Source organism: Sinocyclocheilus grahami, unplaced genomic scaffold, assembly GCF_001515645.1.
Source record: "Sinocyclocheilus grahami isolate Dianchi unplaced genomic scaffold, SAMN03320097.WGS_v1.1 scaffold427.1, whole genome shotgun sequence".
NCBI classification, from domain to species: domain Eukaryota; kingdom Metazoa; phylum Chordata; class Actinopteri; order Cypriniformes; family Cyprinidae; genus Sinocyclocheilus; species Sinocyclocheilus grahami.
The window spans coordinates 70024-81934 of record NW_015505606.1 but is presented as its reverse complement, the minus strand read 5'-3'; the positions used below and the strand labels follow the sequence as shown (position 1 = coordinate 81934).

Here is an 11911-nt window from a genome sequence, read left to right as displayed (position 1 = left end):
ATATATACATATATATATATATATATATATATATATATATATATATATATATATACAGTATATAAATATATTCCCTTAGCTATGGCTAAGGGGAATATAATATGACATAAATGTGTGTATATAATGAGATAAATTTAGGTCTGTTAATTTCCCATTGGGTTCTACAGAAAAAAAAACAGGATACGAGTTTGGTACAACATAATGGTGAGCAAGTAATGGCAGAATGTCCATTTTTGTGTAAAATATTCTGGTAACAAACGCCCCATGCATACTGTCCTGTTTTCTGGGAAGGGCATAAATGAGGGTAAAATGGAGTGTCAAAAGCACAGTGTTCTCCCCTCTGTAACTGATCTTATGCTCTGTTAACCTCATGCTCTCAAACACATACTACACACTACACACACACACACACACACACACACACCTCGTTTCAGGGAGAGGACCTCAATAATGAATGGGCAGATAAATGAGTTTCCCTTAAAGCCCTCAGGACAGAAAGACAAAGAGAGCACGAGGCATGGTGGAATTTTTTTCCCCCTTTTCAATCAATGTTGTACCAATGTTTTTTCAATGTAATAAAATTTTTATCACTGCCATAAAATGTTTAATCAATGCTGATACTGAATGTGAAGAGGAGAGGAGAGGAGAGGAGAGGAGAGGAGAGGAGAGGAGAGAAGAGAAGAGAAGAGAAGAGAAGAGAAGAGAAGAGAAGAGAAGAATGATGTATGTCATTAATAAGTAGTGCTTTGTCTTCATGTTAACAGTGATTCATTTTAACACGGAAGAATGTGGCTGTGATGAATAAATCAGAGAGTCTACGGTCAGATTAATGTATGTATGTGATGGGTTTGAGTTTAATGTAGAAAGACAGATGTGTGATCATGTTACTGGTAATGCGCTTCTACAGAGCTCTCACAGCACTTTTAAGCTCAATAATAGTTCGGTTTGGGTGCCTATTGTAGAAAGGTATTCAAATAAAATCCACAAAGGAATCTAATTGTCTGCTTTATCTTTTATTCGGTGTGATGTTCAGATTGAATTAGAACATTGGATTACTGTTGCTTAGAGATGGAAGACTCATGTTTAATTCCCTAGGGGTGGAGTCCAGATAGTTATAAATAGTTATAATGTAAAGATTAAAAGTGAAATATTTTGATATGCCATATCATTGGCAGAGTAAAAGTAAAAATTTTATAGGAAAACCAAGTTTAAAACCAATATCACACTCCCACAGTTAAATAATAATTAAATTAAATATAAAATAATCTATTATATAAATATAATTAATAGAAAATATAAATAAAAAATACAATTAAATACAGTATACTGTTCCACACTATGAAGAAGAACATTTTTTCTTAATATCTTTTTCTCATCGATTCCTCTTTTATTCAGACAACCACAAACACTTAACACACTATTAACACACTGTTGGCTTTGGCAAGGTAAGTGTGAAGTGAACAATCTCATTCCACACTCACTGACTACAATATACTACATCTTCACACCTCCATATTTCCTTATGTTCATTTCACCCCCTCTCTCTGTGGGTTGTTTATTATTGCTGGTATAAGCAGATGATCAGGATCTGTGCGAACATGAGAACACACACAATCTCTGATTACATTCAGCTTGTTTTTCAGGTCAGTGCTGTACCATGGGAATGAGTCAACCCTTACTAATGGCCTTTAGCCAAAGGAGAAGATTCACTCTGATGCTTTCGTCACACAAACAAACATTTCGTGACTCTTAAACATTACATTTTCATACCTTATACACAAAGACTGCACAGGATGTTAGTGCAAGAAGTTCACAATACATACAGTACTTGATCTATTCTTCAACCCATTTACAGTATCCATTAATGCTAAACAATGGTTCTTCAGGATTTTACATTAGACAATCAGTGTTATTTTAGTAGTATTTATAAATGATTATAGTATGCATTGATTTTTTTTTTAAATTTGTATATTGATTTTTTACGTTTTAATTTTAATTTTTAGTAATTTTTTGTCCAGAGTGTGTATGTGTTTGTGCAAAACAGCAATGCACTTAAATTACTTTGTTTTCCTGCACTTTTTAACTACTATGCTATATGCACTTTTTAATATTTCTATCTAGCTTTTTCAGTTTTAATTTTAGGAATTTTAGTACTTCAGCTTGTTTCAGTTAGTTAACAATGCAACATTTCACATTTTTGTTTAAGTTTGTCATTTATTTTTTATTTCACTTACCAATAATGATTTGTAATAGAAAAGCTCAGCACAGCAACAAAACAAAACAAACATAAACCAAGCGGATTTGGGCCAAAATTGGATGCATGACCTTTGACATGCACAAGAAAATACGTGGGAAGCATTCTTTCCCTTTTAAAATTGAATAACCTCTTTTTTTCTATCCAAACTATGTATTGTTATATGGTTAGATGCATTATAATTTTTTCCTGCAGTCCATGATCCTATCAGGATAGACCTGTGACTCAATTTTGGGTCGCAACCCACTAGTTGAGAAGCACTGAATTAACGTAGAAACACACAGCGCACATACACGACTGTACACACACGCTCTTGTTTTTCATTTCGCTGCTGATTCAAGCAGAGCAGAGTTTCAACATAAGAACAGTGATTCATGCTGGGAGAACAAATCTATAAGAAACACTAACATGGAAACCCAGAGAGGGAGAGAGAGAAGGGGGCATGAGGACAGAATAAGACAGAGAAAAACAATACAACAGGCTGATAGAATGAAATGAGCAGAGACGACAGGGAGTAGCGGTGTGTGTGTGTGTTTTACACTCACAGGGTTGAGAAGGACGGTCAGAAACAGCTCTCCTCCTCGTATGCTTTTGTCCAGTTCTTTAGGGCCTCCCGGATACTCTTTATAGAAGATGGTGTGTGTGAATAAACCACATGTCTGACGGGGCAGCACCTGCTCACACACACACACACACACACACACACACAGAGTTTAAGGCTACAAAGAGTTGCAGTCAATACAGTACAAACCAAATTATGAATCTTTTAATGGTGTATTAATAAACCTCTCTGTCGTTTATCATCTAATACTGCCAGTTTGAGTTCTACACATGACATTTTATTAGGGCTCATATCAAATTCAAGTAAATTCAAGTATTCAAGTGTTGCGAGGAAACGACTTCATATATATTCATCCATTCACTTTCTGTCTAGATCAGTCAAAGAAAACAGAATCATTTCTCAGTGGGAAAAAGCTGAATGCTTCAATAAAATATGTGGCAAACAGGCAAAGACTGACAAGAAGAAAAGAGAAAGAGAATAAAAAATATACTGTGACTCAATTTGACAAAATTACTGCTTGACAACAACAGAAAAACTGCTGTCTCCTTTTCTAGCTCATGTTCAGGTACAGTAAAGCACATTACATATGTGTATTTTGACAAAACAACTGCTCTTTTCGATGTAATTACAAAAAGAATGTGACTGAGGCTTTCAGGTATCAATATAAGGATACAAACGTATCATAAAAGTAGTCTATGAAATTCATTGTGCAGTATATTCTAAATGTTCTGAAGTTGTGAAATAGCTTTGTGTGAGGAACATATTGAAATGTAATTTGTCATTCACTACAAAAATTCACTAGAAATCTAGACTGCTTTTATTTTGCAACTTTTGTCCCTTTTGAGGCTTGAAAGTTGCTAGTTGTCATATCAGTATTGAAGTAAGAAAATAATATGGTTCGGAACAACATGAAGGTCACTAAACATAAAGGTTTTAATTTTTTATTTTAAGTTTCCTTTAATATCTCAACTTTTCCCCTTAAAGCAATGAGATTAAATGCAGTAGCCCCTAACTGCAGAACACAAGATCCAGGGGGCGTGGTTGGATCCACATCTAGGGGGTGGAGATTGGTAGGTTTAGGGGTGGAGATGGGTGGATTTAGGGATCAGGGGGTGGAGACGGGTAGGTTTAGGTAAATGTAAGGTGGGAGGAGTTGGATCTAGATCCAACCACGCCCCCTGGATCTTGTGGAAATTTTCACATTTCTTGAACATTTGTCATCAGATTCTTCCAAGAACAATAGATCTTATATCGGCTAATTTAAAGTAGCACAACATTTCTGAACATTGAAAATAATAAGAATTTTTTTCTCGAGAATCAGAATATTAGACTGATTATGTGACACAGAAGACTGGAGTAATAGCTGCTGAAAATTCAGCTTTGCCATCACATGAATGATTTACATTTTATAATTAAAATAAAAATGGTTATTTTAAATTGAATTGACATTAGATAAGAGACTTTCAAAAACATTTTTTTTTAAATCCTACAAACTCCCGACTTTTGAACAGTATAGTGTACAGTATGTCTGACATATTGAACTTGTACTTCCTCTGACAGGAAAGTTGAGAGACGCTGGTACATTAATAAGAACCAACAGAGTCAATTTCTCAACACTGTAACAGTGTGTAAATATCAGAGAGGCAGATAGACTCCTCCAACAAACTGCTAAAACAGCAAAATCTATTACATTAACACACCCACAAACACACTGGGCTCTAATGCACTGATAAGAGCTTTCATCACCCATATGCTTGTTTTCGGACTGCTTGATTGAGCTGGAACAGATCTTTGGGACTCTCTCCAATCTTTCCATCTAACTTAAACTTAATTGCTTTTCCCACTTTAACATCTCTCTATGTGTATTATTGTGTGGCACGCATGTTCACGTGTGCTGTTGCTGAAACTATGCACACACACTTGACGGGCAAAGAACAATTGTACTGTACACATGTAGTCTTGATTTAATATTTTAATCTATCCATCTTCTAAAATTCAATTCCAGTGCAAACACACTAAATTGTCTGTCCCACCAGCATGCCTGGAGAATTTATTAAACTCTATTCATGTGCTCTGCCCTTCCTGTTCGCTTTTCTGCCACCCACCTTCCCTGCCATTTCTTCTCAATGAATGTAACTTGCCTATTTATATTATTGTGGTGGTTTGTGAAAGAAGCAGTTAGTTCTTTGGCGCGCTGTCGACTTGCTGTATTGCGACTGACTGTAACACTCTGACATGCTTCATAGCCCCATGGATCCCCACTCATCAGTATTCAGTGCTCTGGATCTCTGATCTGAGACCTGTCATGCTTGCACCGAGGAGGCCAGTAGTTAGGCCACAGGTGTTCGAACAACTGACCTAAAACCTGTTTTGGTGCATCTGCTAAATAAAAAAAGCCAGAGATTTGGGCTCACAAACACCTGCTGCAAAACATCTGTCTTTGGCTAGATTCAGAACACTCATAAAAAGAGATGATGATGACAGCTAAATTGCATGTAAAAAAATCTGATCTGAGTTAGGCCTGCCAAAATTTGTTCTTTTGTATTGTGAATGAGGAAAAAGTGACACATCTCTAATTCATTAGAAAGAACAAAGAAAGACATGTTGTAGTGTGCTGGTGCTCTAACAAAAGAGAGTACTCTAGTTTGTTTGTCTGAACTTCAAAAACAAGGCACAAGTATTCATAAGAACCAAATAAAGGGTGCATTAATTCCTGCTGTTTCATGAAATTGATTGCACTGTTTCAAAAACTAATTTTCTTAATCAGTATCAGTTTTTTTTCAGTAAAATATATAAACAGCTTAAAATAATCTAATTTACTAAGTTGTTAAGTGTAAGTTGTTTTATTTTTTACAAATGGGAAAATTGCTTTTTCTGTTTCATGCATAAATCTAACAAAATCTAGTTAGGTATATGTTTTGTCCTCAATGAAAACAATTTGGTTAATTTTCGTATGAGCATTATTAAAATAGATGAATGAATGCGTGGGCGTTGCCTTAAAGGGTTTGTTCACCCAAAAATGAAAATTACCCCATGATTTACTTACCCGCAAGCCATCCTAGATGTATATGATTTTCTTCTTTCAGACGAATACAATCGAAGTTATATTAAAAAACATCCTGGCTCTTCCAAGCTTTATAATGGGAGTGGATGGTAGCCCAAAATTTGAAGTCCAAAGAATTGAACCAATCCATTATAAAAGAAGTCCACACGGCTCTGGGGGGTTAATAAAGGCCTCCCGAAGTGAAGCGGTGCGTTTGTGTAAGAAAACTATCCATATTTACAACTTTATAAACCTTAATCTCTAACTTCCGCTAACTGTCGTTCGCGCGTTCACGAGAGAGTGGCGTCCAGCAGATGACATAGGCGTAGCGTAAACTCCGGTGAGAATATGCTAGTCTCGCGAGAAACAAGTTTTGTTTACAGTAAAGGAAAACCAGTGTCCTCTTGCCTTATATTGCAATTCTCCGACATTTTTCTTTACAAATCCTCGTTTTGTACTATTGATTTGTGACCGGTGTTTTGTTTTGCTCTCTCCTCTGCGCTTCCACGGTCATCACTTCCGTGTTCATCACTGCGTTTTCCTACGTGCTAAGTCATCCGCTGGATGCCACTCTCTCGTGAATGCGTGTATGACAGTTAGTGGAAGCTTACACAAATGCATCGCATCGCTTCAGAAAGCCTTTATTAACCCCCGGAGCCGTGTGGACTTCCTTTATAATGGATTGGTTCAGTTTTTTGAACTTCAAATTTTGGGCTACCATCCACTCCCATTATAAAGCTTGGAAGAGCCAGGGTGTTTTTTAATATAACTCCGATTGTATTCGTCTGAAAGGAGAATGTCATATATATATAGAGAGGTCGACCGATTGATAGGCCGGACGATTAATAGGCCGATTTTTGGCATTTTTAAATGAATCGGCATTGGCCAATTGTGCTGCAAATTAGGCCGATTTATAGGCAGGCGCATCTGCGGGCAGCTAAGCGTTGTTGCGGAAGACAGGAGAATCTCTCTCTGGCTGCGTGAGAGAGTGTTTTTTAATATAACTCCGATTGTATTCGTCTGAAAGGAGAATGTCATATATATATAGAGGTCGACCGATTGATAGGCCGGACGATTAATAGGCCGATTTTTGGCATTTTTAAATGAATCGGCATTGGCCAATTGTGCTGCAAATTAGGCCGATTTATAGGCAGGCGCATCTGCGGGCAGCTAAGCGTTGTTGCGGAAGACAGGAGAATCTCTCTCTGGCTGCGTGAGAGATGGAGCAACTCACACTCTGCAGCCGCTTCTTGTTCACAGTTTCAGCTAATGATGGCAGGGCAAAACAGACCGTTTCGAAAGCGCAATTACGTTTTACCCTACTAGAATTGATGCCGGAAAGTTATCATATTCATAAGCGCAACAAGTAATTTGCATGTGAAAGTAGAAACACATGCAGTTCAGACGAAACTTCTGGGCTGATTATAACGTGCACGTTAACTTTCCTCCTGAAATGTGTAGGTCCGACAATAGCCTCCACGATGTCATCGCTCGTGGGCAGTGCACTCTTAACCAGTTATGAGCAGCAGGCTGTGTAATATGTGTGAACTCTTTTATTTTTGTTATCACTTGGCCATTTGACTTATAGCAGTGTCCAGTGTTTCACATACACTGAGTTATTACTTTGTTGAATAAACTGATCACTGCACGTTTCAAAATTAAAATGCAGCGCAGGTGTTTTTATATGAATGTATCTTTGAAAAGAACCGCCCATCTTCAGAAAAGCTTCGGTGTCATTTTCATTTAGTCTTTCCTGTAATGCCTGATAAAGCAGCGTTTGTGAACGCAGTGCTTATTTGATTACAGCCGTTACCGGGGAAACCGCTATATCTCCCGCTTCAACAGCGCATCGTGCTGGCAGATAATGAATTTGCATTTGCAAGTCTGTGGGAAACACTGGTGTCTGTCAGCAAACATAAACAAAAAGCATTCTTCAGAACTGTTTTGAGAAGGTGCTTATTTCTAGTGAAATACTGAAAGAGCTTATTTCTAGCAGGTAAGACCTAAAAGAGCAAATTCTAGCAACGTTGTTGCAAATGTCGTGCTGCGAGTGTGGCTCGTGCAGGGAATCTTGCACGATGCAGAAGGGCAGTGAGTACCGTCACCTGTCTGGGCAGCCCCCACGCAGACAGTCTCAGCGAGCCTCGGAGAGGGAAACAGCGGAGTCAGGGAATAAGCAACCGGGTTGACTGATCGCATGCCGGCACTGTGCCTGCGTGCTCTCTCTCCCCGTTGCACTCGGATCCGCCACAGAAGGGCAGTGAGCTGCGCGCTTACTGAGACAGAATGCTCATTCAGAGCATGAGTCTCGCTCTTCTCCACTCACGGGCTGCCTTTCAGAAGGCAGCCCCGCTCTCCCGTTTCTCCTCTCTCAGCAAGCCTCGGAGAGAGAAAGGGCGGAGCCTGGGAACTAAGCAACCGGGTCTGAGCGATCTCCCGCCGACACAGAGCCTGTGTACTCGCTCTCCCCGCTGCGCTTTGATCCGTGTCTTGCACGTAAGGATCAGTGTCCCTCTTTACATCGAGTGGCTCTATCCTCCTAAGTAGATCAGAGCAGATGCTGCCACTGGCAGCTTCGAATTGTGTGTGTCACTATGACTGTGCTCACAGACACGGGCTGCTGTTACCATGAAAGCAGTCTGCCCCTGTTCGTTCACGGAAGGCGGCCCCGCCTCCCCACTCTCATGTTTCTCTCCTCCCAGTTACCTCGGAGGAAGCAACGGTGAGCTTGCGGGTTGAGCGACCAGGCAGAGCAATTTCATGCTGACACGCATCAGGCGTGCTTAATCTGCCAGTGTGTGTTACACGTGAGAATCAGTGCTCCTCATTCACGAGCAGCTTAATCCACAGCTTTGTATTTGAACGCGCCTCTCGCTTGGGCCATGCCCACGGTGAGGCTGCGCTGCTGAGACAGACCGCTCTTACAACGAGAGCTCATGTCTCGCTCTGCTTTGCTCACGGCTCGATTTCTTCAATAAAGACGGCCCCCCCGCCCCGCCCCTCCCCTCATCAGCTACGAGCGGATTTTGATCTGTCAGAGTGTTTACACATAAAGATCATCTAAACTCCTCTTCTAACGAGTGGTTAGATCTTTTTGGGTGGATTAAAAGAGAATGCTGTCACTAATGATTATTATCACTGACAGCTTCAAATTGAACGCGTCTAGGCCACGCCCACGCTGAGGCTGCGTGCACGGGGGCTGACTGCTCTGCTATGAGAGCATTAAGTCTAGCGAAGCATTTTTTTAAAGCATTTTCAGGGAAAACAAATGTTCTTTTCTGAGTGTGGGGTCCCCATACGGCGACTAGCCTCTCAATTTAATCCAACCCCTTGTCACACGGGCTGAGGCCTGTCAGGCCATCCCTGTAGTGTCAATCTGGGTGTTGGAGATAATAAAACAAGGTTATTCACTGCAATTCACTTGAATACCCCGCAATTCAGCTGCGTGGTTCCCACCTCAGCTTAGAGCAAAGACGCACACATCCTGCGCTCAGAGGTGATGAATTTGCGAGTGAGAGCGAGTCAGGCTTCCACAGCCGCTACTTCCTCAACCCCAAAAAGGATGGTGGCCTCCGGCCCATCCTCAATCTCAGATACCTGAATCACGCCCTCATGAAATGGTTGTTCAGGATGACTATGCTGAAACAGATCCTTGCGTGAATTTGCTCAGGAGACTGGTTCTTTTTGCTGGACGCATACTGGCCCCCCGCACTTTTATGAAATGCATGGACACGGCTCTCTCCCCTCTGAGACAGATGGGAATCCGCATTCTCAATTACCTCGACGACTGGCTCGTTCTGGCCCAGTCAGAGACAGAGTTAATATCACACAGGAACTTCCTCCTCAGCCACCTGGAGAGCCTGAGACTCAGGGTCAATTCTGCCAAGAGCCCATTGTTCCCTAGCCAGCGAATATCGTTCTTGGGAACAATTTTCGACTCAGCCCAAATGAGAGCTGTAGTCATGCCGGAACGGGCTCTGGCCATACGGAGGCTGGCGACCTCCTTCGAGATTGGTACCACTCGCCCTCTCAAAGCATTTCAAAGGATGCTGGGCCTCATGGTGGCGGCATTGCCAGTGCTACAGTTCCTAAAGGGGCACCATGTGCTACTCCAATTGGACAACATGTCTGTGGTGTCCTACATAAATCGCCAGGGAGACTTCTCCTTGAAGCGTCTCTTCACTCTGGCAGAGCGCTTCTTAGAATGGGCTCAACCCAACCTTCGCTCGCTGAGAGCAGTGCATATACCGGGCAAATTGAACCAAGGAGCGGATATGCTATCAAGGAGCAATGTCCCCTCAGGAGAGTGGACGCTCCATCCGCAGACGGTTCAGAGGATCTGGGAGATCTTCGGCGAGGCCGAGATGGAACTCTTCACCTCAAGAAGACAACTCTCACTGCCCAATTTATTTCTCAAAGACCAGGGACGCGTTGGCCCACGATTGGCCCAACCTCCTTTTTTATGCCTTTCCCCCGATCGCTCTGATCCCACAGGTAATCAGGTGAGTAAGGGAACAAAAACACTAGGTTCTCCTGGTGGCCCCCATTTGGATGAACCAGCTGTGGCTATCAGAGCTGACTCAGCTATTGATAGCGGCCCCAGTAGGCTGAATCTGCCTCGTACCCCTACCGTCCCTTCATGGGATCTGACCACTGTGCTGAGGGCCCTGAAGGGCTCCACTTTCGAGCCACTACAGTCTGCCAACATTCGGTCGCTATTGCTGAAGACTGCTCTGCTTCTAGCACTGGCATCAGTAAAGCGAATAGGGGACCTGCAGGTGCTCTCTATTAGCCCTGCCTGCCTGGAATTCGGGCCTAATGACACTAAAGTCATCCCGAAACCAAGGCACGGTTACGTACCTAAGATGCTCTCCACTCCGTTCAGAGCACAGGTCATTACGCTCTCCGTGCTTCCTCAAACTGAAGAGGACAGAGAGCTATTTTTGCTCTGCCCCATCAGAGCTCTGAGAATCTATATTGAGCGTTCCGCCCCCTATAGGCAGTCAGAACAACTCTTTGTCAGCTTCGGTAACCGCACCAAAGGGCTTCCGGTTACGAAGCATAGACTCTCTAGATGGATAGTAGACTCCATCTCGCTAGCGTACTTTTCTTTGGGCTTTCAATGCCCCATTGGTGTACGGGCCCACTTGACTAGAGGCATCGTCTCGTCTTGGGCATGGTCCAGTGCACCTCAGCTTAGAGCAAAGACGCACACATCCTGCGCTCAGAGGTGATGAATTTGCGAGTGAGAGCGAGTCAGGCTTCCACAGCCGCTACTTCCTCAACCCCAAAAAGGATGGTGGCCTCCGGCCCATCCTCAATCTCAGATACCTGAATCACGCCCTCATGAAATGGTTGTTCAGGATGACTATGCTGAAACAGATCCTTGCGTGAATTTGCTCAGGAGACTGGTTCTTTTTGCTGGACGCATACTGGCCCCCCGCACTTTTACGAAGTGCATGGACACGGCTCTCTCCCCTCTGAGACAGATGGGAATCCGCATTCTCAATTACCTCGACGACTGGCTCGTTCTGGCCCAGTCAGAGACAGAGTTAATATCACACAGGAACTTCCTCCTCAGCCACCTGGAGAGCCTGAGACTCAGGGTCAATTCTGCCAAGAGCCCATTGTTCCCTAGCCAGCGAATATCGTTCTTGGGAACAATTTTCGACTCAGCCCAAATGAGAGCTGTAGTCATGCCGGAACGGGCTCTGGCCATACGGAGGCTGGCGACCTCCTTCGAGATTGGTACCACTCGCCCTCTCAAAGCATTTCAAAGGATGCTGGGCCTCATGGTGGCGGCATTGCCAGTGCTACAGTTCCTAAAGGGGCACCATGTGCTACTCCAATTGGACAACATGTCTGTGGTATCCTACATAAATCGCCAGGGAGACTTCTCCTTGAAGCGTCTCTTCACTGTGGTAGAGCGCTTCTTAGAATGGGCTCAACCCAACCTTCGCTCGCTGAGAGCAGTGCATATACCGGGCAAATTGAACCAAGGAGCGGATATGCTATCAAGGAGCAATGTCCCCTCAGGAGAGGGGACGCTCCA

General features: G+C 42.6%; 1 protein-coding gene across 1 annotated transcript in view; it reads right to left on the bottom strand.

Annotated features, from left to right (window-relative positions):
• Positions 1-11911, bottom strand: part of LOC107551574 (bifunctional heparan sulfate N-deacetylase/N-sulfotransferase 4-like) — a 67717-nt gene that overhangs the window by 23797 nt on the left and 32009 nt on the right. Inside the window, exon 6 of the mRNA XM_016233218.1 lies at positions 2800-2928. Coding sequence (XP_016088704.1) covers positions 2800-2928 — 129 coding nt within the window. The remainder of the gene's footprint in view (positions 1-2799; positions 2929-11911) is intronic.